General features: G+C 56.4%; 8 protein-coding genes across 8 annotated transcripts; 6 read left to right on the forward strand and 2 right to left on the reverse strand.

Moving 5' to 3' along the window:
• Nucleotides 1-1,994: 1,994 nt before the first annotated feature.
• F5Z01DRAFT_524312 (glycosyltransferase family 2 protein) lies at nt 1,995-3,713 on the forward strand. The gene is made up of 2 exons (XM_046260429.1): nt 1,995-2,378; nt 2,431-3,713. Exons 1-2 carry the CDS (start codon nt 2,260-2,262, stop codon nt 3,611-3,613), a joined length of 1,302 nt encoding a protein of 433 aa, XP_046119839.1. The 5' UTR covers nt 1,995-2,259; the 3' UTR covers nt 3,614-3,713.
• Nucleotides 3,714-7,460: 3,747 nt separating this feature from the next.
• Nucleotides 7,461-7,945, reverse strand: F5Z01DRAFT_672561 (uncharacterized protein; the record flags this gene model as incomplete). The annotated part of the gene is made up of 2 exons (XM_046264830.1): nt 7,461-7,678; nt 7,732-7,945. 2 exons carry the CDS (start codon nt 7,943-7,945, stop codon nt 7,461-7,463), a joined length of 432 nt encoding a protein of 143 aa, XP_046119840.1.
• A 1,690-nt stretch (nt 7,946-9,635) lies between these two features.
• On the forward strand, nt 9,636-11,178 carry F5Z01DRAFT_680444 (GWT1-domain-containing protein; the record flags this gene model as incomplete). The annotated part of the gene is made up of 2 exons (XM_046265599.1): nt 9,636-9,740; nt 9,796-11,178. 2 exons carry the CDS (start codon nt 9,636-9,638, stop codon nt 11,176-11,178), a joined length of 1,488 nt encoding a protein of 495 aa, XP_046119841.1.
• Nucleotides 11,179-14,219: 3,041 nt separating this feature from the next.
• F5Z01DRAFT_634890 (serine/threonine protein kinase) lies at nt 14,220-17,587 on the forward strand (the record flags this gene model as incomplete). Its single annotated transcript, XM_046262096.1, has 2 exons — nt 14,220-15,065; nt 15,113-17,587. The coding sequence occupies 2 exons, from the start codon at nt 14,220-14,222 to the stop codon at nt 17,585-17,587; spliced, it is 3,321 nt and encodes a 1,106-aa protein (XP_046119842.1).
• Nucleotides 17,588-18,109: 522 nt separating this feature from the next.
• F5Z01DRAFT_524545 (uncharacterized protein) lies at nt 18,110-19,390 on the forward strand. The gene has a single exon (XM_046260432.1). It carries the CDS (start codon nt 18,257-18,259, stop codon nt 18,911-18,913), a length of 657 nt encoding a protein of 218 aa, XP_046119843.1. The 5' UTR covers nt 18,110-18,256; the 3' UTR covers nt 18,914-19,390.
• Nucleotides 18,969-21,088, forward strand: F5Z01DRAFT_680446 (Sodium/calcium exchanger protein-domain-containing protein; the record flags this gene model as incomplete). The annotated part of the gene is made up of 4 exons (XM_046265600.1): nt 18,969-19,297; nt 19,378-19,381; nt 19,489-19,668; nt 19,721-21,088. The coding sequence occupies 4 exons, from the start codon at nt 18,969-18,971 to the stop codon at nt 21,086-21,088; spliced, it is 1,881 nt and encodes a 626-aa protein (XP_046119844.1).
• A 143-nt stretch (nt 21,089-21,231) lies between these two features.
• On the forward strand, nt 21,232-22,722 carry F5Z01DRAFT_524638 (uncharacterized protein). Its single transcript, XM_046260433.1, has one exon. The coding sequence runs from the start codon at nt 21,470-21,472 to the stop codon at nt 22,616-22,618; it is 1,149 nt and encodes a 382-aa protein (XP_046119845.1). The 5' UTR covers nt 21,232-21,469; the 3' UTR covers nt 22,619-22,722.
• On the reverse strand, nt 22,680-23,382 carry F5Z01DRAFT_525121 (uncharacterized protein). The gene has a single exon (XM_046260436.1). It carries the CDS (start codon nt 23,295-23,297, stop codon nt 22,827-22,829), a length of 471 nt encoding a protein of 156 aa, XP_046119846.1. The 5' UTR covers nt 23,298-23,382; the 3' UTR covers nt 22,680-22,826.
• Between the last annotated feature and the right edge of the window lie 1,273 nt (nt 23,383-24,655).

The following is a 24,655-nucleotide window of genomic DNA, read 5'->3' on the forward strand; positions in this document are numbered from 1 at the left end:
CACATCCTCCCCACCATGGTCTGAAAGTAGGCGGCATTCGAGCGGCATCAGGTGCTGGAGCCTTGGAGGGGCACACGATGCAGCAGCAAAGTAGTAGGTGGTGGCACAACCACTTCTCTGCGAGTACCTGCATGCGACAGCAATTGCTTGTTCGTTCGACTCTTTGTCAATTCGTCCTGGTTGGCCAATGGCTGTATCCTACCCATGTTTCCTCTTCCTTCCGGCTTGCGGACCACCAAACGCATTTCTCTGCACGAGCGGGTGAAGTCGCAGGCTCGCGCAGACGCGGTCCATTCAATATGCAGCTGGTCCCTGCTCGGTCTGAAGCTGCAATTAGAGGCTGTCCTGGGTCGCATGCAAGCGGATGCTGAACAAGAAAGGCGCTTGTGAGTCGCAACCATTCGGGACAATTACCAACTATGTACTGAGCCATCGCGTCGCTCGTCAAAGTACCTAGCAACTGTGGTGACTGGAGGTCGCTCGTCCTAGGTCAGATCACTCTCGTTTCGTTCCACGCTGGCCGGCGCGTGCGCAATTCATGCTCCGCATCTTTCCAAGATTGGCTGGCCGCTCGCTGGCTATCCAGATTCCAGGCTGTCCACAAGGCCGCGCGCATGCCCCGACTAAGAATAAAGAGCGCTTGGCCCCTCCACTCAGCGATTGTAGATCCCGGTCCTCTGCCGGCTATTAGCGACTGGACGGATAGTGGTCTGTCTGGTCGACGCTGGCCAAATTGGTCACCTTGCCGAGATGGTAAGGAAACCCGCTGATTAGTGAAGGCGACGCGCGCGGATGAATTGCATATGGGCGTGGACCTTTGCAAATCAATGACTGATCAGCTCCGAGAGCATCAACCACAGGTACCTGAGGGCGCGTGATATTCATGACCACATTCGACATCCCATTGGTCTCCACCACCCACAGTGCACGGTTGTTGCCCCAGATGGCCCAGATCATGGACTCACTCTGTCTGTCTGTCTGTCCACACATGACTGACAGTTTTCTACAGAAGCGTCGCCAATGGCTGGAGACAGCAGACGACGGATCGAATTGCCATCGAGAGGAGCCAAAAGCATCCGCCCATGCTTGCCTGGTCGATTCCTTCTCTCTGTTGTGTAGTCACGCACAGATCAACGTTGACAAACTCATCTGTCTCCGTCAGTCATCAGCCCACATCTCCAATGCACGCCCCTCCTTCGCAAGTTCACAACGGCGTTTGAATCTGCGACAAGGTTGCTCTCCACCTCGGTGACTCCACCATGGCACAGATATCTCCAGCAGGCGGCCCTACTAGCGTCTTGACGCCGGAGCAACAGCGTCTTGGGTCCCTGAACCCTGCCTGGTCGCGCCCACTAGAGGTGCTGTAAGCCGTCGTCGAGTCCTCCAGTCCCTCTCGTCGTCGTCGAGACTAATCTCTACCTACATTCTGCCGCCTGCCTGCGCAAGGACGAGACGAGCGTCGCGCGGCGAGCACACATTTGCCTCAAAGCAGAGGAGGGTCCAGGTCGACTCCGCGAACATGCATGACATTAGGACATGGCCCGCTCAATGGCGCAGGATACGCACAAGAATTACGATCCGGCCGACTACCCGTCCGTCAATCAAGATGCCAACCCCAGGCCTTTTCTCCATTCATCCCACCTGGCCTGTGTAGTTTATATATCTTCTACCCTCGCCTTCACACAGAGCCTGGCCGCTAACTTTCTGATCATGACCTACGTCCCTTGATCTTCCCTTTTCTTCCCCATCCCCTTTCCCTCGCCCCCTCCCCCCCCTACGAACCCGAGAGTACACTCGCCAGACTGCTGCTGGCTTGAGAGTCTCGACTGGTCCGTTGTACTATACTATCCACCTGCTCGGCGCAGCAACTGCTCGGTCTGCTATCCTTGGGTTCTTTGTGTCAGCCATTGGCTGTTGTCGTGTGCCCCCTTCAGCGTGTTGGCATACTCACAGCTTGCATCTTCGACTTTGTTTGATCTGGAAACGATCCGAACGAGGTGTGAAGTCCCGGTTGACCACCCGTCTCTGGAAAAGTGCTGCTCGAAAGCTCGCGAAACGGTTGGCATCGAGTGCGTCGTCTTACAAGCTAAACGCGCGAAACCCCAGTTGATCGATGAGCCTGTGAGCACTGCGGGAAGAGCGCGTGTGTCCACAGCGTGCAAGTCAACAACAGCAAGTTCAGACGACACAGGCGTACGAAAAAAAAAATTCTCTTCCTCAAACTCTCGCTTTTCTTCTGCATCCCTCGCCGTTGCCGCCATGGAGGCTATCATCGATGCAGTCGGCAGTAAGACTGTCGCTGCTCTCCAACTGCTCATGCCTTCGTTCCACTTCTGGTACTCCACGTCGTTCTGGGTCTGCGTGTTCTGGGGTCTATGGTAAGATTCAGATGATACGAAACTAGGATGAGCTGTACTGACTGCCCAATAGGATCCACCGCTATCTTCGCCTTCTGGTTCACTGTGTCAGTCACTGGACATACAAATCCAAGCCAATCCCAGCCAAGCCCTCGTTCACCAGCAAAGATGTGACAGTGGTCATTCCTACGATTCATAATGTGTTTGAGGAACTCCGCCCCGCCCTGGAGAGTATCTTGGCTTGCGAGCCGTATGAGCTTCTCATGGTCACCACCAACGACAAGCGCAAGGACCTCGAGCTCATGGCCGCCACACTCCCCCACGACCGTGTCCGCGTCATGTCTGTTGCCATTGCCAACAAGCGCATCCAGGTTTGCGAGGCTCTGCCTAACGTGCAGACGTCCATCACAATCATGGCCGATGATGACGTGACCTGGCCCAAGACACTCATGCCCTGGTTGCTTGCTCCCTTTGAGGACCCCAAGATTGGTGGCGTTGGCACCTGTCAGCGCGTCCGTCGCGAGTGGGACGCTCCCCTGGCGGACCGTCTCTGGAACTGGCTCGGCGCGGCCTACATTGAGCGACGCAACTTTGAGATCTCGGCAACGCACAACATGGACGGTGGCACTTCTTGCATGTCTGGGCGCACCGGCGCTTACCGAACGGAGATTCTGTCCAGCCACGACTTCCTTCACGGCTTTAAGAACGAAAAGTGGAGGAAGTGGATATTGAATGCTGACGACGACAACTTTGTCTCTCGCTGGCTGGTCAGCCACCAGTGGAAGACCTGGATCCAGTACGAGTCCGAGTGTGAGATTGAGACGACCCTGGAGAATGGCGTCAAGTTCCTGTACCAGTGCTCCCGCTGGGCCCGCAGCAACTGGCGCAGCAACTGGACGAGTCTCGTCCGGGAGCGCTACGTCTGGAAGCAACAGCCGTGGAGCACCTACGCTCTGCACATTGCGACCTTCACCTCCCTGGCCTTCCTGTTTGACCCCCTGCTCTTGGCGACGTGCTGGTGGGCTACCGCCGAGTGGGACATGCAAAACCGCTTGTATGCGTTCTGGGCGCAGTTCGTCTTCATGTTCGCCTTCACCAAAGTGGTCAAGCTTGTTGGACTCTTCCGCCGCAATCCGAGCGACATCATGTACCTGCCTCTGTCCATTGTCTTTGGATACTTCCACGGCCTCATCAAGCTCTACGCTCTGATCACTCTTAATATGGTGAGGTCCCTCGCAACTCACGTTTTTTGGTAATCAGGCTAACAAAGGTCAACAGACGTCTTGGGGCAGCCGTGCCGATGGTGACACCAATGACGAGGAGCGTTTGGCTCCCGCCCCCCAGCCATCAATTGTGCTCAAGACGCCTCCTGGCAACAACTCGTTGATTCGCTACAATGTGAGGCAGAAGGGACGCCACGCACAGTTCCGAGAGACGACTGCCATTGACGAGAAGCATGCGTTCACCGCGCTCGACGCATGCACGTCTTGCCAGCCAATCCCTATCCCGGTGGACGCATGATGGACTCCAGAGCCGACTTATCGCCTCTCAGCTCCAGCGGGGAGCAATGATGCTGCAAGGCCGGGTCGGTCGATCCTCTCTGCTGCAGGAGGCGAGAGATCTGGCCTTGTTTTGTTTTTACTACGCTATGCATGACACGACGGGTACGATTCCCACGACGGGTGGTTACGAAAAAATGATTTGACTTTGGCGAGGTTTTCTTTCTTGGAGTCGTCGGCTTCTTCTGGTTTTGGTCCTACGCAGACGGATGCTCTTGGTCACACTTTCATGGTTTCACAGACCTAGGAGGGAGTCACGGCGTTACAGGCGTGTCTGAAGACAGGCAGACACTTGATGACTTTTTTGGTTTTGGCTTTATGGCACAATGAGTTAGTACTTACCTTAGAAAGGTGATTCATAGATGAGTGAGCACATTAACTTTGAGAGCTACTACTTTCTGGACACATAATTGTCTCATTCTATTCGCTCTTGGCCTTGCTGCACTGTTGATGTCAAGATGCATGGGACCCGGAACCTCAGGGTCGATCAGCATGTCGTCAAGCTGCCGATTATGGTGGGACATGTTTGAATCCTCCTGCATCACGTCGGTCTTCCGCCACTGGGGCCGCAGCTCTCCGTCTTGCATGGCAACTTGAAGCACGCGAATGTCAGTTCATGCGAACGATCGATACAGGCAGTATTGTGTAGTAAACTAGACGGAGGGCACCGCAGTGTCGACTAAAACTTGGGGAGGGCACACATGCACAATGTCTCAGCCGCCCACCCACCACACGATCCACGGCGCATACATACTACTAATAGTAGATGCAGCTGCGCCGTCAGCCTCAGGACCTACGTAATACTGATTAAGGCTTACTATGCTCTACACCCACGCGCCGCGACGAGAGAAGAGAGGAAAGGATGCTGATCAGTCACAGCAGAGGTAAAGTCAAAGCCATCGAACGTTGTACCATGTTGAAGCTCACAAAGCAGGGGTGTAAACAAACGAAAAGGCCCCAAGGTGCAACAGAGGGGAACGAGCCGCCAACAGGCTCTTAACGAGGGGCCTGCCTAGAGTGCGAGCTAGGCAGTCCTTGCGGCCCACCGTCTGCGATGATGAGGTGCATTCGCGTTGGCGTCGGTAGTGGAGTGGACGCCGCTGAATGCGACCCCGTCGAATCGACAGTGGTGCGCTCAGCCTGGCGCGAGCCGAGCTGGATCGACTTGAGGAGTGATCCAGCCCAGATTGGGCGTGTCTCGTGCCCAGAAGGCAGCACGGTAGGGACCAGTCTTGCTGTTCTTCCAAGTTGACACACAACCATCCTCAAAGGAGGGCGAGTAGCAGTTCACATGACGGTCACAAGAAAGACACAGAACGATCTCGGCTTGTTCGAAGACCAGCCTCTCTTCCTCTCTCTCACACTTGCGTCTGCACTCCACACCACCAACTGTGGATACACCCTCTCAAGCCCATGTTCGCGTCTTCTACAGAATACGGTACAGTCTACAGATTGTAGATAGATCACTGCGGATCCCAGTATCAATGGATGGACGGCTAATGGACATTGCTCTTCCCGTGGGAGAATTCGCCGTAGCCTTCTTGGCGCGATGGCGATTACGGACACCAGCCAGGCGTAGTAGAGACAATCATTGATGTAGATGCTGTCAAGACTCAGCCCCTGAAAGGTTCGCGCTGCTGCGGGATCAGAACAGCCAGAGCCAGCGTGTGGGCATCGACTGATCAAGGCGTCAACGACTGGCTGACTGACGATGCCATCATCGGCAAAGTCGAACAACGACTGGAGTCCCCCATGTCTGGGACTAAACCTCATCCTCTGATGCCTGCACCTGGGCAGACGCAGGTCCTTGCGCAGTGTGTGGAGACTTCCCCTCCCCCTCCTGTTCGACCTGCACGGAAATATCAATTGCGCACGCCCCATTCTCCCCTCTTCTTCTTCATCAGCGGCTTATCTGCGCGCGCGGGCCTTGCAGGAGGAAAAAAACGAGGTGCGCATGTCGTCTTTGCGCCGCACGCGGCTTCTCCTCCGTGTGTCGCGCAGTCCACCCCCATCGTCTCGTGTCTCGCGGAGGTCGGGTCGGGGGTAGCCACATGAAGAACTGGTCACTGGACTTGTAGCAACTGATGACCGACGCGAACGGCGCCAATGGACTGGACGTGGAGGGGGGGAAGGCGTGGTGTATACAGTACGACGAGAGAGAGCCGAAGCTTGGTGGTCCTCGGGGTTTGCCGCCGTGGAGAGCGCGGGAAATGGATACAGCAAACGGTCCTCGTTTCGAAACAGTTTTGGTCTGTGCATAACAATGGTTAGTATTGACGAGGAACTTCCTTTCGGCATTTGCCATTCCGTGAGTCGGTGCTTCGTTTGGATCCCCGGTGGCCCAGGAGAGTATGCGGCTTGTCGTGTCGTGCAGCCAACAGCATGAACAGACACAAACCGCCCAAGGGATCTGTCTGCCATATGCCTGGTATGCCTGCTGCACCAGACGAACCAGGTAGACAAACAGACGCTGGGATCGCTCAGTGGCATCCTAGAGCAATGCATATTGTGATGCCACGGATCAATGAATGCCAGTTCGTGATCACGCAACCACCAAACACAATCCGGCAGGCGACATTCGGCATATTGTCGAGCGGCTCCTCATTATCAGTGAGCTCGCATTGCCCCAATCCTTCATCTGGGGTCGGGCGCAATACGCATAGCTTCTGGTCATCCCACGAATACTCGAGGAAGGGCCTGGAAGGCCACATCATGTAGCGCGACAAGCGGAGGATTGCCCAGGCTGTTGGCCACCCTTGTAGATGACGTGCAGCTCGCCTTTGTGTCCATATTTCTCCTTCTCCCCTCATCGTTTCCCGATGTACTGACTCCTGAGTTACGTATCCGTATGTATGTACATATTGCCTTGTTGCGTCCACTATTCTCGTCGCCTCGCGGTGCGCACTGCAAACTGTAGTAGTAGGAGTGAGAGCCGGACGATCATTACGTGGAGGCCCCGTGGCGGGGATCAAATCTCGAAGATCACACAACAAGTCGATCGTCGAGTTATGTCCGTGTGCGCGAGTACAAGACAAAGTACTGAGCATCAAGGATGGTCTCTAGTCTCTACTCGTGAAGCTTCCCGCACGCAGACTGTGGTAGGAGTGCATATGAGAGCGATGTAACACGATCCTGCCCGGAAGCGCACATTGGGCACACCCGGTGCGCAAGGTTTTGCCCCCCCCCTTCTTTCGAGGATAGAGACATCATATCGTCACATAGCTGTGAGCGGTAGGAAGATCGACTTGCAGCCAAATCAGGCCATCGTCGTCCTGTGTCTACCATCCGTGTTGTCTCTGACGCTGACAGCTGCGCAGTTTGACCAAGACCCGAAAGACGTGGAAATCATGTATAGAGTCAAGGGAAGATGGTTTCTCCATTAAGGAAGTGACAACGCTGGCTTAAAGACTATTATCACCAATAGGTACCAAAGTGCAACGCTCGTCGAGTAAAGCAGGACTCGGGGGTGCAAGAACAAGGATTAAAGAAGGAAAGCAGCCAAGTACATCGGACCAACAACGTTTTCTTTTAGGCCCTCCCAAACTCACACGCAGGGCAACTTTCCGCCAAGATTGAGAATGTTCACCTTTACAGACTCAGACAAGTGCTCAGCGTTGTGTGTCTCAATGTAGCGGATGGTCTCCGTCCAGGCGCTAGGGTAAGGTACCGGTAGAAGAATCGTCTCGTCGTACTGAATGGGCCGCTTCGTTTGGACCAGAATCGAGCCCAATATCGGGAGCTGCTGCAACGCGCGATCCCTAGCTGTTCGTTCGTTAGCCCCAGCATCCTCTATACTCTTCTTTGCGGGGACTTACTGATGAACTCTCGAGCAAGTTCGGAGCGGACTTGCGACCCTCGACGGCTCGAGGTGGGTGAACGTGGGCTCAGAGGACTGCTCGCGGGTGCCACAGAGAAGCGGCGGTTTAGAAAGACGGCGGAGTAGGGGGTGGTAGGAGTGGTTCCTGGCACTGGTAGCACCGTGCCTGGAGCTGGGAAGGATGTTTTCCTTTCGCGCTCAGGAGAGCCCATTGGAGCGATGTGCATCTCGAACAACTGGGGCGGCACACAGCGTGTCAGTCGCTCAGTGAGACCCGAGCGAGCCGTGATGGCCACATGGATCTTCATATAGCCGTTCTGTAGAAAGGGCCACCAGATTTCCGTCCCGCAAGATAGCTGGCCTGGGTTGGCGGGCCTGGAGAGCAGCTTCGGGACAACGCAGAAGCTATGTACATCCGATGGAGTCCGAGGGGCTGGTGAACACCTGATGTTTGGTGCAGAACGCCTTCGCGGTCCTTGCGGATGTCGATACGGCAGGTTTTTCCCAAATGGCAACTCTGGGGAGGCAACAGTGTGCCGGCGGCCTTCGTGTATAGCTCCCAGCGAGTTGCGGAATGGCGACCATCCCTCGGAGAGAAAGGTCGGAGTAGTACTCCTTTCTATGGATTGCTGCCTGCCAAATGAGCCGAGGTTTGCCAAGACTTCGCGGTCAATATCCATTGTCCTCTGTTCATTGGAAGGCTGTTGGACAGGCAGAGAGTGGTATGGCGATGACGGATGTGTGGAAGACAACGATGCTGGCAGGCTTGGGAGGTTCGAGGCTTGAGCGTCAACCCAGAGTCGCGTAGTGTCCACCCGCAAGGGTCTCGAAGAACACTCCCTCCAGTCATTGATGCTGATTGCCATCTTGAGAGTCGGGTATGTTGTCGAATCAAGAGCTTGGCTTAATTAGTAGGCAATATTATGCGAACAAAAAGACTGTAGATAAGTGCAAAGGCTGGATCTGCATGTCCTTGGCTCCTTGAATAACGAGGGACAGGCAGTTTCTTATGTGGCCGGTCTACAGGTCTACAACAAAGAACGTCCATTTTGAATGTGAGGCGCGACCTTCCCGACTGCACTCACAGCCTCCTTGAGAAAACGACATGTAAAGGGGAAAGGCTGCAAGCCCGAGCAGAGCACATGAGGCAAAAAGCAATCAATGAGCCACTGGCCAACTAGATTGCAGGTTGGCGTTTGAGCTTGGCCACTATTTACCCTAGCAAACAGGTGAAGAACGGCCGGGATATCCTTTCAGCTCCCCGGGAGACAAAGAGACGGGCTGTCGCAGCCGTTGATATGACTGCGGAGGAACATATCATCAAAATCTGTCCGTTGTTCTTGAAATCGACATGCTGAGAAAACGTCTGGTCTGAGCTCTCACATGACGTGTCTGTGTCTTGAGGGAGCTGTGCACTTGCAATTGGAGTCAACAAACGCAAAGGCTAGCGTGAATCAGGTCATATGTTGGATGGCGCATTCTAATACGGTGCCGGATGAAGTGATGGATCACATGGGTAGACGGTTTGTCAAGAAGTAAAGCGCGGCAACGACTGGAAGCTGTGAAACGCACACAATGATTGACGTTGCGCGCGTCCCCACGTGACTTTGCGCTTAGTGAAAAGCCGCCTCGCGGTTGGTCGAGAGCCCTCTGAGCCCCACTTTACATGGAGCTGGCACGGCATTGCCTGCCAGTGTGATGCCGCCCCTGTTGGCGCCTTCTTCAGCAGCCTGGCCTGTCGTCAACCGCCGCCATTACCACGGGATCCAACATCTTGACAGCTGGCTTTTGGCCACCATCACGGCTAGCAGATCTGTCACTCCTCGTACTCTTGTCGCGCGCACGACATGGTCTAGTCACAACTCACCTTCTGTACAAAACATCACCCGGTCTGCCGACATAATGTCTAATATTGCTGCCACGCTGAAGCAGCAAAAGGAGGAGTTCGTCTCGGGCTTGACTGGCGGTTCCGTCAGTGAGATCAACGCCGTGACCTCTGTAGCAACGGTTCGCACCCGCGCCGATACTAGCCAAAAAGAACGAGCACTAAGCCACTTCCCAGGTCGCAATCGTCTTGTGGTCAATACTGCAATCCAGACAGTCCTTCTTCCAGTCCTACGGTGGCTTGGCCTTCGTTGTGGACTACTCCCTGAACGTGGCGGCCATCCTGTTGTCTGTCACACTCTACTCAAACTCGCCCTTGCTGCTATGCCTCTTGCTCGCGGCACCGGCCGCTGTGGTGTATGTGCTTCCGCCCAATCGCACGTCGTCTAGGCGAAAGCCGCGAGTCCCTCCTCGTGCCGACTCCAAAACCGCCAAACAGCTGGACCCCTTACCGCTGAAGCCGTTTCTCACAACCTACCGAGCGTCGATGCTCGTCATTACGTGCATCGCCATCCTCGCCGTGGACTTTCGGATTTTCCCACGTCGATTTGCCAAGGTAGAGACATGGGGCACCTCCTTGATGGACATGGGCGTCGGCGCCTTTGTCTTCACGGCTGGTCTCGTGGCTGCGCGACCCGTTCTCAAAGAGCGAGCTGCTGGTCGATCGGTGCCTGTCATGCGTCGTATTGTTGGGTCTCTGCGTCACTCTCTGCCTCTGCTCGTGCTGGGCGTCATCAGGCTCCTCAGTGTCAAAGGATTGGACTACGCTGAGCATGTGACCGAGTACGGCGTCCATTGGAACTTCTTCTTTACGCTCGGACTGCTGCCGCCTTTTGTCGCCGCCGCGCAGGCTGCGTTGGCATATGTGCCCTCTTATGCTGCGCTGGCGCTCGTCACTGTGGGTATGTATGAGATGGCGTTGGAGACAACGGGTCTAAAGGCGTACATCCTGACAGCACCGAGAGTCGATCTCATTTCCCAGAACCGCGAGGGCATCTTTGGGTTCCTGGGATACCTGGCGATCTTCCTCGCCGGTCAGGACCTGGGAATGTTTGTGATCCCACGAAAACTCAACCCTCGCAGCAACGCTGCGCCCGGCGCAGAGCGGAACACCTTGCTACTGACTATGGGAGTCTGGGCGAGCATTTGGTGTGGTCTATATGCTCTTTCTACAAGCTACTCCTACGGGTTCGGTCTCGTGGTCTCGAGAAGACTGGTCAACCTGCCGTACGTGCTATGGGTTGCTGCCTTCAACTCAGCATCCGTGTTGGGCTTCTGCATCGTCGACACCATCTTCTTCCCAGCATTCTACAATGCTTCGGACCCAAAGACTGAGCGCGAAGCTTATCTCACAGCCACGAGCCGTGTGCTACGCGCATACAACCGCAACGGTTTGGCGCTCTTTCTTCTCGCAAATCTCGGCACTGGGTTGGTCAACATGACATTTAATACGTTGGAGGCAACCCGCTTCACCTCCATGGCTATCCTCGTGGCGTACTCATTCGTCCTGACCGTGGTCGCTGTTGCTCTCGATACGTACGAGATCTCCATCAAACTCTGACCTCGTACCTTTGAGAGGTCCCAAAATTCACGTGCCTCGTGGCTCGTTCAAAGTGTCCTTGCATGAACACGACGAGACTGCGTGCAATGAGAAATGGTGGCTACCGCACACAACAGCCTGTGCGGCCGAGGTTCGAGCGCGTCCCAGGCCGCTCGGTCTCTTTGTCTCACGACCTTGCAGTGCACGTGTTGTGAGCTGCACGTTGTTCCGTTGCGGTGGCTTCCACGATGCCCCCCTTGCATCAGTAGCACCACGCATCTTGGACTCCGCGCATTTTATCTCATCTCGATGGTGCCTGCAGCTGGATACTGCAGGTTGGCCGGCAGTTAGTCTCGATTATCTAATAGTTTGTCTGAAGCTGCTGCCTTGACAACACCTGAGTACGAGGTAGACCTTGCCGAACCAGGTGGGAAGCCCGGTGTATATTCACTATTGACTGTTTGAGATCAAAACCCCAGAAAACTCAACACTTCGGCCTTGCGGCATGTGACTCTGCAAATTGGTGTCAATGGCTCATGCTGAGTGGAAATGACCCGTGTCGCACGCGGGACACGACTCTATCTGCCCTTTCACGTGTCATATGAAGATGGGATCGTGACGGCGTCATTTCCGAGCTGCCAGATGCATGGCTACTACTTTTCTATAGCGTACTACTTTCTGATCCCAAGTACTTGAAGGAGAGACCGTCCTGGATATACAGTTGCCCCGTAAATCCCCAGATCTCAGCCTCGCGGTGCAGCCTCGAGGCTTGTGCCTTGGACACATCTTGCGATAGTGTGCCGTCTCATGTGTCTCAGTGAGGTGACACAGGCGCCACTGATGCAAAGGCGACATGGATGCCAAGTAGTAGTACTACCCATGTGTATCCGTACATGCTGAGAAAGTGCCATGTGGAACAGTGACAGGAGGAGTTATTGATCATTTATTCATGACGGACCGTGACGTTGCGATGGGGTGAATAGTTGGGGTTAATGGGCAGCTACTATTATTGAATAATACCCACCCAGCCGAGGCGTCGACGGTAAGAAACGCGTAGAATACGCGTGAAATGTGTCATGCGGCGGGTGTAGAGCTCAATACATCCTGCGCCGAAAAAATATAACAACCCAGTCGATGGAGCCAGCATTTGGAAGACGACTTAGAGAAACAGAAGAGTCTAACCTCTTAGACTAGGGTAGGCATAAAAGCTTGTGCCAGCAGTGAACCTTAGAGATCCAACATGAGACGATCCGGACCCGGGCGCTCCTTGCCGAGCCAGGCCACTACGTATTGTGATCTCCGCGTTGCCGAACACTCGCGAGCAAACCATGCACGTAATTACCGTCTAAAGAGGTAATTATCGCGAATTACATGGGGCAAAAGCCAAGGGCCAGCGATGCTCCCATGGATCTTTTACCAACTGTCTGGACAAACATTCCCAGGAAGATGGCGCCGGGACGCGGTAGTGGTATCACAGCCAACAGGCCAGATATCCCTGGCACAACACCAGCCCTATGTGCCCCGAAGCCTGCTTGAGTCCAGTCTTGACACTTGAGAAACAACTAGTATCGGACCCGCCAGCCTTGTCCCGATCGAGCGACAAACAAGCGGCGACGCCGCGAGGGCGAATCTGAATGTACGTAGCAGATGCCCTTTGCTTTCTGGAGAGCGGTTCAGTACAGAGGTCGTCAGCAAGTTGGCAGGTTTTGGCAAGCTCAGAGTGGCGCCCGTCCGAGGCAGTGAGATTAGACCACTTCATGCTGGTGCAAAGCGTCGCATTTTCACAGTCATCAGCTCCCGCATAATACATTAATGAACAGCCGCCGTTGTGAGCGAATGTCGTCAGTCAATGCAACGAGATTAGATGATAATTGTTTTCACCTACCGAATGTCGTGTTGTCGTCGGCGAAACGGACAACTTGGGCCTACGGATACGGATATTTAACTTGTTTAGTTGCTTGCCTAGCGCGGCACGGTGGCCCGTAGGCAGGTACCTCGCTCTGGGGCGGAGTGGGGTACATGTGCTCTGAAACAGGCGCAACTGCACTTGACAGGTACGTGCGGCAGGTACCTGAGCTGATGCTAATTAGCGCCAAAACACGTCCCGGCGTCAATTTTTGGGCGGCAGCCTCCACTGGGACGTGCCTTCCTGTTCCTGCTGTTGCTGAAATCGCAATCTCCCATACCACTCGGGCAATGGGTCCAATGGAATCCTCCTCACCCATGCTTCCCTCGCTCTCATCCTGCCTCACCTCCCCACGCTGGCCATTGTCTCTTCTTCCCTCCATCTTCCCTCTGGTCGGGTTGTGTCTACAAGTCCAATAGTCAGCTTGTGTCGACTGGCGGGAGCAGCAGCCGAAGCCGAAACAGAAGGTCGCGAGCGATCCATCCCTTCTTCTTCCCTGCCCTGCAGCCGGGCCCCGATCAACCAAACGCGCGCCAGCCACCTCACCGCGCGCGCGCTGCGACCAGCTCCCTGGCCCATTGCACGTCCAGTCAACTCAGCCCAAGAGTTTTCCTCTCACCGACCGACTAGTCTAGTCCCCGTCCACTCAGGGGCGCTCAAAGACAGAGAACGGCATTGCACCGCTGCGCTGCCCAGTGGTGACCGCCGACCGCCTCTTCAGGCCCAGCGAAATCTTAATCCCAACTGGCGTGTCAAGGCACACAATGAGCAAACTCCGGCTCTGATTAATGACATTCGCATACCAGCTCGCTCACTTTGTGCCTCCGTCTCGAGACGAGGAAATAGCAGGATCAAGCCTCCCGTATCTCGAATATTGTGCGAGGCGATCAAAGCCCCTGAAACAGCCGGTGCGAGCGAGATTGGGTTTGATGCAGCTGCTGCAGGCGTCAGATCCTCGCCTTGCATAAACTCGCCTACCACAAGCCTTTAATTGCTGGAGGTCTGAAGGGCTGCATCTGGATGCACATACATCCGACTGTCTTGCTTTTTCCTGCTTCTTGCCAGCCCGCCCTTTTGTTTCTGGAGCCCATCCTAGCGTCTCGCGTCAACGGCATTCGTTATATTGCCAGGGCCAATACGACAGCCTAATCAGAAGATGTCGTCGGCTGCTTTGCAAACAGCGACACATCAACCAGCGAACTTGTCGACTCCCCCACTGGCCGCGCCACCGAACCGACAGTACGCGTCCTCGCACTCTTCCCCGATCGTCGAACCGAATAATGCCCATCAGTCGACTTCCGGCGTCGCGTCTCCATCCTCGAGACGGCCTCCTTCCCGCAAGGCGAGCGGTAACAGCCCTAATCCCGTCCCCGAGGTGACAGGGCGAACCAGCCTGCAGTATCAGCCACATCAGCACTCGTCACAGACCGAGCGCATCGCCAATATGCCTCCTGTCGCGCCACCGCGCACCTCCTCGAACCAACAAGGCACCAGCTCCCGCCGCCACGAAAGGACGGCGCAGCCTGCGTCCTCTAGGCCAAGCCAGCCCGAAAGCTCGCGCGCTGGGTCATCACGAAACGACGCAAACGGCGCCACAGACTCTGGGCACCGCAGCAAGCGGGCAGCAAACACACACTTTGCACAGGACTTGACGGGGCGACAGAATGAGAACAGGGACAACCGCGGGTCCGGCACAGTGCTGCCAGTCCGGACAGCACAAGGCTCCTCGAAGCCTCCCGTCGACAGGGAAGAAAACATTGTGCGAGCGGCCAACAATGCTGAGGACCCTAGCATGCGTCCCGCTCTAGACGACGCGGCGCCGCCCCCTGTTGTGGGCATGAGCCCTCAGAACGATGAGCGCAGGGCCCGGAGCCGACACGATTACAGCAACCGATCACATAAAGGCACGGCCAAATTCGGCGATTTCATTCTCGGCAACACCATCGGTGAGGGTGAATTCGGCAAGGTCAAGCTCGGCTGGAAGCAGGACAGCAACGCGCAGGTAAGTCATTCTTGAGGCCACAAAGTGTCATATTCTCATCTTCACAGGTTGCCATCAAGCTCATCAAGCGAGACGTGGTGGGAAGCAACCCGAACCGCCTTGCCAAGATCCGACGTGAAGTCACGATTCTTCGCGATTTGCAGCACCCCAACATTGTGCAATTAATAGATATGGTGGAGGCAGACAGGTACATTGGCATCATCTTGGAATACGCATCGGGCGGCGAGCTTTTCGACTACATCCTGAACCACCGGTATCTGAAAGACCAGTCGGCCCGCCGATTGTTCGCGCAGTTGGTTTCTGGAGTTGGCTACCTACACAAGAAGGGCATCGTGCATCGCGATTTGAAGCTGGAGAACTTGCTGTTGGATCGGAACCGCAACATTATCATCACCGATTTCGGCTTTGCCAACACGTTTGATCCGCACGAGGAGCTGTCGAACGAGGAAGAGCTCAACTTGGCGGACCGCGAGTTCGTCAAGAAGTCTGGGCTCGACAAGATCAAGCCCAATGGGATGCGCAAGGGCGATTTGATGCAAACGAGCTGCGGCAGTCCCTGTTACGCAGCCCCGGAACTTGTGGTGAGCGATTGCCTCTATACGGGACGCAAGGTCGATGTCTGGAGTTGCGGCGTCATTTTGTACGCCATGCTCGCAGGATACCTGCCGTTCGACGACGACCCGGCCAACCCCGAGGGCGACAACATCAACCTTCTGTACAAGTACATTGTGAATACGCCACTCACCTTCCCCGAATATGTCACGCCACATGCACGAGACCTCTTGAGAAGAATTCTCGTGCCTCAGCCCCGCAAACGAGCAGATTTGTTCGAGGTTGCCAGGCACAGCTGGCTAAGCGACTATGCCCACGTGGTGGAATTCATCACAAGCTCGACGACTCTTCCGGATGATGTCCAAAAGTCCATCACTGCCCCTGAAGAGCCTGAGGCCGGTTTGACGCGCAGCAACTCTGTGCGTGAAGCCCACAAGCAGAAGGCGCACTCACCCACGACCGTTGGCGGCCTTTCCAAGGCATATGGCAAGATTGATCATGACGCTGATGTGGCGCCCAGGACTCCCAAGGAGTCGAAGCGCCGCACCGTTCAGGTCGAATATGTCGCACCCACCACGCGCACCCAGCGAGGTGGCGAGGAGGACAGCTCGCGCCCACAGCCAAGGTCGACATCGAGGGGCAGACAGGAGCCGTACCAGGCCATTGCGCAAGACAAGCCACTGCCCCGCGATCCGCCGGTGGTTCGTGATGCCGCTGTTCCTCTATCCTCTCGCCCCTCAAGCTCCAGGCGCCCTCAGAGTTCCCACAGAGCGGTTGCACCGCGAGGACCTCGCGAAGGACCCATGCGCCCCAATACCGACAATGTCTACGTACCTACTACCAGCTCGGGGGCCCGCCCGCAGACTGGCAATTCAATGTCGTCTGCAGCCTCCATGGGTCTGCAGTCCATGGGGCATTATGGACAGCCTGTGCCGCCGGCAGTTGCTGATACGAATGCTGAGGGCAGGATGGCGCAACCCACCCAAGGCGAAGAAGGCGAGCCTCAAAGCCGACCCAACACCAGCGTGCCCCCCAAGTTTGCCAAGATGTCTGGCATGGGCGAGGGTCAGCCTCCTGGCGGTCGTGGACATAAGCGTTCGAGCACACTGGGAGAAATCGGCTCCAAGCTCCTCGGTCGGAACGGATCTGTATTTGGAGGACGTGGCAAGAAGCGTTCGGAGCAGCAGCCTGAGAAATCGAGGAAGTACCCGCCCGTCAGCATGCAGCAGCCTCTACCAGCAGACAATGAGCCGCCGGTTCGACCATCCATGGAGTCGCGGGCGTCGAGGCGATCATTCTCGTTCGGCCTGGGCAAGAAGCGGAGCGGTAGTGTCGAGGGCTCACAAGGCTCCTCCGACAAGGCTGACCGCCGCCGCTTCTCGCTGATTCCTCCCTCGTTCTCGTTCAAGTCGGGTAGCAAGGATCCTGGGACGCCGCCTTCCGAGTACGGATCTCAGAACAGCCTGTCGCTTCAGAACCCGCGTGCCGATCCACCACGAACCTTTGCTGCCCACGGCGACGCCCGCGACGGCAGTCCGACGCTTGATCCAGCCCACAACAGCAGCAATGTGCGACCTCACCCGCCCATTTCGAACCAGGCTCGACACCAGAGATATGCGTCGGCACAGCTAGAGGGGCAACGACCGACGGCCGTGCCGTCTTACATGCAGAGTGGCAATCAATACGCCGCACGACCTGGGTCCTCTGGCCAGATGCGCAGACCGCCCACAGAGCCCCAGATGAGCTCGCAGCAGTACGGACAGCAGCCGCAGAGCTACCGACCGGAATATGCTTCGCCTGACTCGCGGAGAACCGAGACGCCCAGTAGCAACCAGAACTCCCTGCCTAGGCAGCACAAGAAGTTCACCGACGGCTACGAGCAAGGACACGGCGGCAGCAGTGGCGCCGCGAAGCGGGTTATGGACCTTTTTAGGAGGAGGGGAAAGGCCCGCGGCGGCGAGGAGCGGTAACGAGCCGGCAGGCCGGTCCCCAGGCGTTCATGGCGTTGACCGAGGTCTTCCGTTGAGTAATGAGGTGGCGTAGTACGGTGCGCTTTGAAGTCGACACTCGGATCACCAGGAAGAAAACCGCCGCAAAAGAAGAAAAAAATCCGCCAGCACCATCACCATCACCAGCACCAACCCCTATCCCCGGTAATCACGGCCGATGCTTTTCTACGGATACCTCATGGCGCGCGCGTAAGAACCTTATACATATGTTTTCTTGATTTATCAACTTTTCTTTTTTTTGTGTCTTTTTTTCATTTGTTCTTGTTCTTCGAGAGGCCTCTTGTTCTGGGATTTGCAGAGGGGTGGAAAGAAAGGGGGCCCGTGAGCGGAGCGAGACAGTATTGTATGTGCGTACAAAGTGTTCGGACAGAGAATGAGGACTGGGCACCGATACAGCCCAAGGCTTCTCCACTTATTACTTGTTCTTTCTATAAATTGAACCCCGTGGACGATATGGACACATCCATCCATCAGTGCTGCTTTGTGCCCTCCTCGGTGACGTTGCCGAGACAGATCCATTGGCGACAGCAAGCATACCGTGGGGGTGGAAAGCGTTGCCGCGCTATCAGGCGGGAAATCGGTATACAAAGCGGATAATCGGCTTGATCTGGTATGATACCGTGACGCTAAATGACGGGACGAGCCGACGGATCTTCATACGTACGGCCGCCGTCCTGTCATGTCATCCCTTGGCAAGGCTCATGTGAATCACAGGTCTGGCCTGCGGGCGTTGAAACGTCGAGCCAGACCTGCCACCTCGCGCTTGACCAGTATGACAAGGCCCCAACAAGGATGTCGTCATGTGAGACTCGCTCGTCCTTTGTTCCAAGTTCCATCCACTGGACTGGGAGTGCCGAGACCCCGGCTGTTGTTGCTGCTGTTGTCTTATTACTACTAGCCGGAACAGAAGATAAGCACCCTAGGAGTGAAACATTTCGAGCGAGCACAGCCTTGGACGTCCTCTACCTTGACCTAGTATGGCCGACCAAAGTCAAACAAGATAAGGGAGCACATTGTTTTGCGCCGCGCGGCCTCTCGAGCAACGACCTGTGCTCCCTTGGACTGGCCTTGGGCCCCCCCTACCCCACGAGCCGGATGATACATCTGACAGCCTTGTCCGCGTTGACTCCCTCCTGGTGGTATTTTGACATTGGGGACTTGTTTGCTCTTTATTTCTGTTACGCAACGCCAAGTCATCCATCACACTCTCTCCTTGCCATTTGTATGCCATTCAATCACGAGCATCTCCAGGTCCAAGGGAGTCTTCTGCCAGGTCACCATGGCTGAGAGCGCGACGGCTCATGCTTCTGTCGGTCAGGGGCAGCGGCACGACAATGGCGCCATGGGCACGGTAAATCCCCACGACGGGCCCGGCTCTGTTGAGACGGCTGAGAGACCGGGCTGCCTGAGGACCATCTACCTGACAGTCCACCATGTGTTGACCTACAACCCACTGATCAACATTCTCTACGTTTTCGTTCCTGCGGGCATCATCGTGGCCCAGTTTCCGAGTGTCCCTGGCGGCGTGGTGTTTGGTCTCAACTGCGTTGCTGTCATCCCGTTGGCAGCGTTGTTGGCACATGCGACGGAGAGCTTTGCTGGTGAAATGGGCGACGCCTTAGGGGCATTGATCAACGTCACCCTTGGAAATGCCGTGGAACTGATTATCTTGTGAGTGTTTCTTTGCCTTCCAGCGGTTGTTGTTGGTGCTGACCATGAACAGTGTGCAAGTGCTCGTGATCATCCCCAAGTAAAGTGAGGTCGATTTACTAACCGTGATGGGGCATGCAGTATCGCATTGACAAAGGTTCGGATCCCCTGTGGGCAGTGACGGAGAACTTGCTTAGCTGACTTGAGAATAGAACGAAATTCGGATCGTTCAGGCTTCGCTTCTAGGTTCCCTGCTGGCCAACTTGCTGCTCATCCTGGGTCTGGCTTTTTTCCTCGGCGGCATGCGCTATCGAGAGCAGCTTTACAACAACACGGTCACGCAGATGAGTGCCTGCCTGCTGAGTCTGAGCGTCGTCAGTCTAGTCCTTCCGGTATGTTTTATGGGAGTGTTCTAATGGGCCAGGACTAGGACTGACGCAGCAGACCGCATTTCACGCCTCCTTCGAGGATTACCATCGCGCGGATGAGCAGTCACTCAAGATTAGTCGGGGCACCAGCACCGTGTTGTTGGTCGTCTACATTATTTTCCTCGTCTTTCAGCTCAAGTCACACGCCTATCTCTACGAATCCATGCCAAGGCACATTGTCGACGCAGAGGCTGCACCTGGGCCTGTGGCCGGCTGGCTCGTGAACGACGACGAGGACGATGACGACGACGACGAAGACTCGGGCCTCGATTCGGACGATACACGCGTCAACATGCGCCACAGAATGCGACGAGCCTTTAGTAAGAGTAAGAGACGCAACACATCGCCTACGTTAGGCCCCGCGCTCGGCTCCCGAAGGTCGTCGCAGACTATCGTCGACGTCGACGATGCTTTGCCAAGGACACGAGACGGCGAGGTTGACGGCGGCAACGAGGCCACGGAGCTGAAAATAGAGAAGAAGAGATCAAAGAGCCTAAGAGGCCGTCGCAGGAGATGGAGACGCCGTAATGCAGAGGGCGAAGACACCGTGCAAAGAGGAGGTGACGCACGGCAGGGACACCAGAGAACAGCCAGTGGCCCTCCTCAGCTGGAACTCCGGCTGCCCAGCAGCGAGATCGCATCGTGGACCCCGAAGAGCCCGTTTGTCAGGTTTAAGAACTTTGCACCGGTGCTATTCGACGAGGCCGGTCCAAGTGACACGCGCCGCCACTCGCAGATGGCCCAAAATGCGGACGTGCCAGGACGATCCGACAACAACCACTGCCCATCGCGTCTTTCGGTAGACACATTGACTGGCGGCGTTGGAGTTGCCGAACCCATGGCGGACGACGAGAAGAGACCAGAGGGGTTCGAGATGTCGCGGATTGGCGCCCTCATTGTGCTCCTCATCGCGGCCGCGCTTGTGGCGACGTGCGCCGAGTTTCTCATCTCGTCCATCGAGGCGGTCACGGCGTCGTCCCCGCTCAGCGACACGTTCATCGGCCTCATCGTGCTGCCGATTGTGGGCAACGCGGCGGAGCACATTACGGCCATCAGCGTCGCCATGCGGAACAAGATGGACCTGGCGATTGGGGTGGCGATTGGGTCCTCGATCCAGATTGCGCTTCTCATCACGCCGCTGGTCGTCCTGCTCGGCTGGATCCTCGACAAGCCCATGGGTCTATACTTTACGCTTTTCGAGACGGTGTGCCTGTTTGTCTCGGCTTTCATTGTCAACTTCCTGGTGCTGGATGGCAAGAGTAATTTCATGGAGGGCGTCTTGCTGTGCGCGGTGTATCTGGTCATTGGGATTGTGGCATTCTTCTACCCGGAAGGGAGCGAGGTGAGCCACTGGGGGTTTGGCGAGGATACTGACTCATTTTGATGTGTTTGTACGTGCCTATAGTTAGCTTTGAGTGGTCGGTTCCTGGAGGGAAGAGTTTGAGCTTGGCAGCAGTAATAATTAGACTGTAGTCGTAGATCATGTGAGGCTTGGCGCCAAATGCGCACAGCCACCTTTGCCAGTCATCACATACTCATCATCACCACTTCACTCAGTCAACCTTGCGACCTTGTTGAATGCTCTTATTGACAACCCCGTTTGGCTATCACTCTTTTGTACTACAAGATCTCCAGAGGCAATCCTGCACCCCAGCTCTTAGAGAAAGCTCTCCATCCCCTCGAGTCTCCTCGAGTCTCGCCCCATCGCCGTCATCAGCCTCAACGCCGTCATTCACTGCACCTTGATAGCTCGGCCATCGACAGCATGTGCTTTGGGAGTAAAGACGAGGTCCACGAGGAGCAGCAGCCTGCCCCTCGCCCGCTCCCTCGTCCATCATCGATTGACAAGGGCGCCTCGTCGAAAAAGCAGCCTCCCATGGCTCCCTACCAGGATCCGCCATCACCAACGACTGCTGGACCGTCATCATCGATATCGTATCCCCCGCAGCAGCAGCAGCAGAACAGCTACGCACCACCCCCAGGACCGCCTCCCTCGAAATCACAACCGTATCAAGACCCCCCCTCAGGTGTAGCCACGTCTTCTCAACCACCACCACCACCGCCCACAGACCTGCCTCCATCCTACGGTGACGCAAACCCTCAGCATGACTGGGCCGCCGCGGTCCCCGACACATCACTCTTCCCGCCGCCGCCGGCCATCTTCTCCGGCTTTGAGCGCTCGCCGTCCTCCAACGCCAGCGAGGAGGAGGCCATAGCCGGCGAAGTCTGGTGCGAGGACAACCCCATGACCGCCCCCATGATGCTCGACGACGCGAGCAAGGGCGCCCTGCACTTCCACAACATCCGTCTCATGGAGCCCGCGGGCTTCAACGGCACCCTAGAGTGGAAGGGCCCCGGCGTGTGGAAGGCGACGACGCGCAAGAACAGCCCGGACCGATGTCTCATCAGCTACCCGCCCCTCTACTCCGTCCACGAGCACGGCCCCCTGCGGACGGGCGCCCCGAGGACAATCTACTACGAGGTCCGCATCCTCGCGGATTCGCCCACGACCTATGTCGGCCTGGGCTTCACGGCGCTGCCCTACCCGTCGTTCCGCATGCCGGGCTGGCACCGGGGCTCGCTGGCCGTGCACGGCGACGACGGGCACAAGTACATCAACGACCGCTGGGGCGGCAAGGCGTTCACGCAGCCGTTCACCCGGGGCGAGACGTACGGCATCGGCATGACCGTCAAGCCGGCCGAGGCGGGCCGGCTGCTGGTCGACGTCTTCTTTACGAGGAACGGGTCGCTGGCCGGTGGGTGGAACATTCACGAGGAGACGGATGCGGAGGAGGACCTGCCGGTGGATGGGCTCGAGGGGCACCATGATCTCTGTGCCGCCGTGGGCGTCTACGACGGGGTGGGGATCGAGGTCGTCTTTGCGCCCGAGAGGTGGATGTACCGGGACCTGTAGAGATGTGTGGTCTTGGATTGGATATCTTGAAGCGATGGGTTGCCTTATACGCCGTAATCATGTCGATATACCCGTGGCATCAATTCTACGAGCTTTTCACCGCTAAGCTGCACGTCGAAACTCTAGTGGCTTACAGACAAAGCCCTCACGGCAGGCGGCAGCCATCTCAGAAACGAGATGCAAATGTGTGCATCGCGACCTGAGATGGTCAACCTGCCCGCATGCATGTCTCAGGACGCCGGATCCAGGGACCTGTCTCAACCCCGCCCGCGATAGCATAGATACCGTGATACGTAGATGAATGTGATCGGTCCTTGGCAGCAAGGCAATGTCGGCGACACCGCGATCGAGAAGGCGTCCACGATGCGAGGTGGTTGGCTGGTTGGCAGATGCGCGCCAAGATGGGGGTCAGCTCGCTACTATGTATACTAATCAGCCCGCTTTGACTTTGGGTTGGTTCATGAGTAGCTAGACTAGTAGTTGTTGTGCTTATCGCCCAGAAAGAGGGGAGCGGGAGACAAGCAGGAATGGGGAAGCCAGATGCGCCGAGATCCAGGACGGCATGATGGGGTGGGTGGCCCGCACATCGTCGGGGATCTCGAGCACATGCAGCCCCCGATGCTGGCGCATGCAGAATTTCACCGACAAGTCCAACAAGTGTCAGCTGCGCGATCCGCATGTTGAAAGTTCGCGACGGCGGTGAGATGCGGGAGGCTTGACTAGCAGGCTGACGAGTCGTGATAAGGACAGGAGATGCCGCCCAGGCACACAAGAGGTTGGCGACGTTCTGCTGTAGAGAATGGCCTTGGCAGACTATCGACTGCGAGAAACCGTTAGTGCGCCGGCCACTATTGTCTGGGGACTGGAGAAGCGACAGTGTGATGCAAAGCGTGGGATACGATCATGGTGATGTCTGGGCTGGCTGGATGAATGGCTTGGAGGCCCATTTGAGTTCGACATGAGGTGACGGTTGGCGGGGTAGCCGTGCCTGTCAGCGTCCAGACTCCCAGGTTGCAGCACCCCCGAGGGGCCTCCAGGGGAAGCAGTGTGGTGGGTGCACGCGTAATCTCGTGAGATGGCGACTCGAGACTGGAGGCTGAGAGCCTCATGGACGATCAGACGCCTGATCAGCAGATGGGCAAATGAGTTGGGCATGGCAATCTCGCAATCGCAGCCAAGACCCCTTTTTCCCTTTTTTTCCACGGACATGGCCCCGGACCCTTTGGCGACTGTCAAACATTGTCTTGCCCCGTTTCACCAGATGACGTTCATCTCCCAGCCGGTGATCCCATCTCAGTAATTATTACTGTTGAATTGGCGTATTTCGGGCCCGGTAGGCGCACTGACACTGCACAGGGGACACTGGACACAGTCCTGCGCTGTGCGGGTGGTCCACTGGACCTCACCCGTTATTAGGGGACTGGAGCCGCTGGAGCTGCTGAAATTACAGCGGTCATTAGCGACTGGAGTGGAAGTGGGCTGGTGTGGCTTGGCTACTACTGGTACTCTAATCGGTGTCGGCCCGTAATCATCAGATGATGGCGCCCTCTTATCACCCGCCGCGCGAGAAACGGTGCGCCATGTCGAGGCAGCCCGTCCGCTCGCATCGACCGACTAGACTAGAGGGGCAAAGTTTGCGTCCCTACGTAATGATTGTATATGCGTGTCTTTTCACTGTTTTCAGAGGAATGAGCACAGGGAGACGGCGCCATGAATGATGAAAGGACCCTGGTCTTCCCCACGTACAATCCGCCGGATCCGGTCTAGACGGTCGCTTGGCAGGCTCAGCGCCCAGACGTGATGGCAAACCAAAACCAACCGGCTGTCTGCCCGTGATTAATCAAGGATACGGTACGGCTGTCCTGAGTCCTGACTCCTGCCTGTTCATCTGTTTGTTTGATTGCTGTCAAGAAGGACAGGGACCCTCCTCCTCCCTCCTGAGTCTGACCATCGCTCAGCCCGCAGACACGTACGTACGACGCCCCCATTGACATGCGGCGTAGCCATTACTTGGCACGACGCTCAGATCCGTGAGGG

This window comes from Emericellopsis atlantica (assembly GCF_019669845.1).
Source record: "Emericellopsis atlantica unplaced genomic scaffold F5Z01scaffold_8, whole genome shotgun sequence".
In the NCBI taxonomy this organism is placed as follows: domain Eukaryota; kingdom Fungi; phylum Ascomycota; class Sordariomycetes; order Hypocreales; family Bionectriaceae; genus Emericellopsis; species Emericellopsis atlantica.